The 4,699-nt window shown below is 31.9% G+C and overlaps 2 protein-coding genes across 4 annotated transcripts; one reads left to right on the top strand and one right to left on the bottom strand.

Annotated features, from left to right (window-relative positions):
- The first annotated feature begins 1,647 nt into the window (after positions 1–1,647).
- Positions 1,648–3,534, top strand: LOC126659757 (guanosine deaminase-like). Of its 3 annotated transcripts, none has more exons than XM_050353090.2 (5): positions 1,649–1,757; positions 2,507–2,700; positions 2,805–2,909; positions 3,156–3,337; positions 3,455–3,534. In XM_050353090.2, the coding sequence occupies exons 1-5, from the start codon at positions 1,739–1,741 to the stop codon at positions 3,528–3,530; spliced, it is 576 nt and encodes a 191-aa protein (XP_050209047.1). In that variant the 5' UTR covers positions 1,649–1,738; the 3' UTR covers positions 3,531–3,534. The 3 variants fall into 3 exon arrangements, with proteins under 3 accessions (XP_050209050.1, XP_050209047.1, XP_050209048.1); XM_050353091.2 differs by having other exon boundaries at positions 1,651–1,757; positions 2,513–2,700; XM_050353093.2 differs by lacking the exon at positions 2,805–2,909 and having other exon boundaries at positions 1,648–1,757.
- Positions 3,535–3,580: 46 nt separating this feature from the next.
- LOC126659756 (cytosolic sulfotransferase 15-like) lies at positions 3,581–4,699 on the bottom strand. Its single transcript, XM_050353089.2, has one exon. The coding sequence runs from the start codon at positions 4,697–4,699 to the stop codon at positions 3,698–3,700; it is 1,002 nt and encodes a 333-aa protein (XP_050209046.1). The 3' UTR covers positions 3,581–3,697.

Genomic DNA, 4,699 nt, shown 5'->3' on the forward strand with positions numbered 1-4,699 from the left:
ATGCTATACAGCTATAGTTGCAAATTTTGGTTGACTATATGATGAACTACATTTATCTTGTGCCAAAAGAATAAATGATATGTGGAGAAAATTGGCACTCTCCATTACGGGTGTGCAAATCGGATTTTTAGTTGGGTTGGAACTAAGTTTATCAAAGGAAAATTGTAAATACTCCGTTTTTAAAAATATTTATAAAGATACTCTATTTTTTAAAAAATTATTTTGTACCTTTTTTTTCAAATTTTTTTTTACTCCGATTTGTTTTTTACTCTGAATTTTTTTATAAAAATACTCCGTTTTTTTAAACTGTTTGAAACTGTATTATAAACGGTTTCAAAGATGTCAACTTTTAAAAAAATTGAAAGTTTTTGAAACTGTAATTGAAACAGTTTTTTAAAACGGTTTCAAATTATTTTTTATAAACCTTATAAACCGTTTGAAATCCAATTAGAAACTGTCTTTGAAACGGTTTATAAAACAGTTTTAAATTATTTTTGAAACCGTTTGAAACTCTATTAGAAATTGTATTTGAAACGTTTTGTAAAACAGTTTCAAATTATTTCTAAAAATACCGTTATAAACTGTTTGAAACCCAATTAGAAACTGTCTTTGAAACGGTTTATGAAAACAGTTTCAATTTTTTTTGAAACCGTTTAAAACTCTATTAGAAACTGTATTTGAAACGTTTTGTAAAACAGTTTCAAATTGTGTTTTTTGAAACTGTTTGCAACTGTTTGAAACTGCGGAGTAAAAAAATAAATTGCGGAGTAGAAAAATAGATATTTAATTTTTTTAGGTACGCTTGCAAACTTTAAGTTTTTGAGGTAAATTTACAAATATTTAAAAAAATTTAGGTACTCTCTTAAACTTACTTTTATCAAAACCGATCATTTTTTGGAAAAAGATAGGAACTAAACCGAATTAGAGGGGTATATTTTGATTCGATTTTATTTACATACAAAAGCATTTTTTTTATTTTAAATAGATATTAAAATTAATAGTTAAATCTAGTTCAAAATAATATATATCAGATATTTTAATCAATTGAGCACACAAAACTTCAATTCATTTTTTTAGAAATATAAGTAATATCAAGATTGTTTATTTTTTAGTTTTTAAAATAAAAAAGAAATCCATTTTTTTATTATATTTAATAAACATAATAAATTATTATGGTTTGTTTTGGTGCACATCCTTAGTCCATGTAGATAGTGTTTTTCTCTTTAAGAGCTTGGCAGGTGTATCCTAATTTTTTTTTTTTTATGAATGGAATTTTATAAAAAGCCAAGAGAAGGCAAGCCAACACTCATAACCGAAAGAGATTTAAGAGCGAGGCAAAAACGAATACAATCATCCAAACTAACTAATTGATAGTGTGTTCATGTTTGAAGGGCTAGGGAGTTGTAAAAAATCTTATGAACAAATCAAAGTTTATGTTCATTATATAAATAGAATCGATTATAACTACCATGTGGTATGAAAATGAATTCATACATTAAGGTATAGCTTATTAGACATTTGAAAATATCATCTTTAATATAAATGAAAGTTTCAGTATTAATTTGATATTTTAGGTGAAGTTTTGGGTATTGAAAGTGAAGTTAACCCTCCTTAAAAAAAAGTGAAATTAACCCCACACCTTATTATATCTTCAACTTCTTAGACCCTTTTCTTGATTTTCAATTTTCATTTTTCATGCTTTAGGGCCATTTCTTGATTAATTTTTAAAATTGTCATCATGGAAGATGCAAAAAATGGTATGTTTCTTGATTTTTTTTAGTCATCATTCACCATCTATAGTTTGACTTTTGCAGTTCTTGAATTTCTTGCTTACTATACTCTACTTTTTCTTGATGAAATTTTATATAGTAACTAAGATTTGTTCTTGGTAAGTTTGGTATTCTTGTTTACTGTTGTAAATTTCATTTGTAATGTTGGATTTACCTGTGATTAGCTGATTTTAGCTTGCATCTTTACTCTTTAATCTTATTTGGTAAATGCTCAACTTTTTCAGAATTTTTTTTTTATTTTCCAGATTTTAAATGTTGTCATTTGTCTTTGTCTATATCCATCAAGTTGCTGTCTAGTTTTATCTTTGATTTTGATGTTTCACAAGTTGGTATAAAATATCATTCACAAAATGCTCATTGTTGAAACAGTAAATGAAATTACCGAATGAATAATCCGGTTGAGTCGCGAACTATGTCGCTTTTTATAAAAATTTCGCAGCACTACCCATATGGTGCAAGACAGAATATCAACAACGCCATCCCTGGGATAAAACAGCCACTCTATCGATTAGTATGATTATGTACTTATCGACAGAGTGACTATGATAAGTTCTATTCATTTCCGTTTGCAATTTAACTTACGAAACTCTGAAACTTTATATTTGTAACGTGGAAAAACGTCATTTCTCTATTTTCCGTTTCAGTATTTCTTCGTTTTAGCATTTCTATATCGGTGAAACATGGATTTTTTAATGCACTTAGGATTGTGCAACTAGGTGTAGATGAAGATAGAGACATAAAATATTTGAAAATAGCAGTTGAAGAAGCATACAAAGGCGTTGAATGTGGAGACGGACGCCCCTTTGGCGCTGTTATTGTTCTTGATGATCAAATTGTTGTCAGCTGCCATAATATGGTTTTCAGAAACAAAGACCCTACTGCTAATGCTGAAATTACTGCAATTAGAGAGGTTCAACTTCGAAACTTTCAAATTCGTTATTTATGCACGAGCAATTGTTCAACAGTTCTTGCCATTGCTAAGATTACATTGTTCTAATGTTGTGTTCCTCTTAGGCCTGCAAGAAGCTTGACCGAATTGAACTCTCGGATTGTGAACTTTACGCTTCCTGTGAGCCTTGTTCAATGTGTTATGGCGCTATCGTTTTTTCAAAAATTAAGGTTGTCATTTTCGCTTTTATTTCACGGAAACATATACGAGTCTTTACATTTCACTATTTGATTTCCGTTTTCAGAAATGCTTCTAATACGTCTTATTCATAACATGTTCTTATAAAAAGTATCATTTCACCGTTTTTTGTTTCAGCATATTCGATTCTGTGCAACATAGAGCTTCTCTAGTTGAGCTTGAATTTTCTATTTCTGTGTTTCTGATGATTGAGGGTGTTTTCGCTTATTTTGCGACAGAGGTTGGCTTACGGATCCAAAGCTGAAGCAGCAATATCTACAGGATTTAATCCTTTCATTGGTGAGGGTTTTAAAGGGAGTGGGATTGATCAGAACGGTCATTTGGAGATCAAGAAGATTGACTCTAGTGATGCTGTTTTTGCAGAACGAATATTCGAAGAAACCAAAGGAAAATTTGCCTTGTAAGTATTGTGCTTACAAACATTGATTTTCTTGTTTAATTTCCCCTACTCTTCTTGAATTTTCCTTCACTGTTCTTTGAAATTTTTGGTTTAATCTTTCAAAATGATTCTCCACAGCCATGAGTTCCGTGTGATGCTGTTAAAACAAGGATGGTATATAAACTTCTCACATTCGCAAAAATATTCAATTTGACCAATTTTTGGATCATTTCTGTTGCTGAATTTTTTGTAAAAATTCAGAAATAGAAAAGAAAACTTATGAAGCAATCATAAAATTATGAAACAACAATTGAAAAACATAAACAGAAGTGTTTTCGGAAATAAAAACGACGAAAAGTAGCATAAAAGAAGATGGAGGCATTAGGCATCTTTGTTGCAGGACATACTGAAACTTAGACCAGAACCCTCCAATTTTTCTTGAATAAGCTTCTCCAAACGCTCTGCCATTAACGGAGTCAGATGATTTCTCCAATCTCCAACTTCCCCTTTCCTGAAAAACGAACTGTTCGGAGCTCCAGAAGGACGCTTACCGTTCTTATTCACTTCCAAATTTTTCAAATTTTCAAAACTGCAAAACTCAGATATCTCTGCCGCAACACCTTTAAGCTCTTCCTCTGCTGTAAAAGGAAATCCCATGAACTCAGCTAGTCTTTTTGTGCACTTGACGCCGTTTTCTTTAAGATCTTCGTATTTCAAGAACAAAACCTTGTCAGGATTTTGCAGGCTCGCATTCCAATAGCCTAAAACATGATTCCAGAACGGTCCAAAGCTATGGATCCCGTTGCAATGCGACTCGAAAGCTTCCTCTAGAGGAGTCGGATCAGAACCCTCTCCGCGAGGAAGCTTAAAAGCAAACTGCCAATAAGAGATGAACTGATCCAGAGGATTTCTACAGACATAAACTATTTTACATTTGGAATCTGTAATGGAACTTGGCAAAGAAGCATAAGGTGCATGTGTATTGAATATCCTTGGCTCAGGAATCGATTCGAGATCGGGAAACTTGTTTTTCAAGTAAAGATCGAACTCGATGAAAGGTACAATCGCGTGAGGACTTGAAGTGAACAAAGGACTGTGATTGAGAGTAGGAAATCGAGTCCGGTTTGCGATAGAATAAAGAACGGCTTTGAGCCAAGTAGTTCCGGATTTCGGAATGCTGGCAAGGATTATGTCAGAATCATGAGCTTGGAAATGGTTCTGGAAGGAAATAATGGGTTTGATAGCAATTGATGGGCACCAAAAGTTTTGGTAAAAATAGAGATAAGTTCCATCTAATTTTCTTTCTTTTGGAAGTGTAGACAGAAATTCCTGAAATTCTTTTTCTTCAAATTGAGTAATGGGGTTAGTTTTTGTGTTTTCCAT

This window comes from Mercurialis annua, linkage group LG8, assembly GCF_937616625.2.
Source record: "Mercurialis annua linkage group LG8, ddMerAnnu1.2, whole genome shotgun sequence".
Classification (NCBI taxonomy): Eukaryota; Viridiplantae; Streptophyta; class Magnoliopsida; order Malpighiales; family Euphorbiaceae; genus Mercurialis; species Mercurialis annua.

What these genes read in the sequence shown, in the direction of transcription:
- LOC126659757 (XM_050353090.2), top strand. An exon ending in AAATTACTGCAATTAGAGAG is followed by an intron (nt 2,701 to 2,804) that starts GTTCAACTTCGA and finishes TGTTCCTCTTAG; the next exon opens with GCCTGCAAGAAGCTTGACCG. An exon ending in ACCAAAGGAAAATTTGCCTT is followed by an intron (nt 3,338 to 3,454) that starts GTAAGTATTGTG and finishes GATTCTCCACAG; the next exon opens with CCATGAGTTCCGTGTGATGC.
- LOC126659756 (XM_050353089.2), bottom strand. Translation starts at nt 4,699, where the DNA reads ATGGAAAACACAAAAACTAACCCCATTACTCAATTTGAAGAAAAAGAA.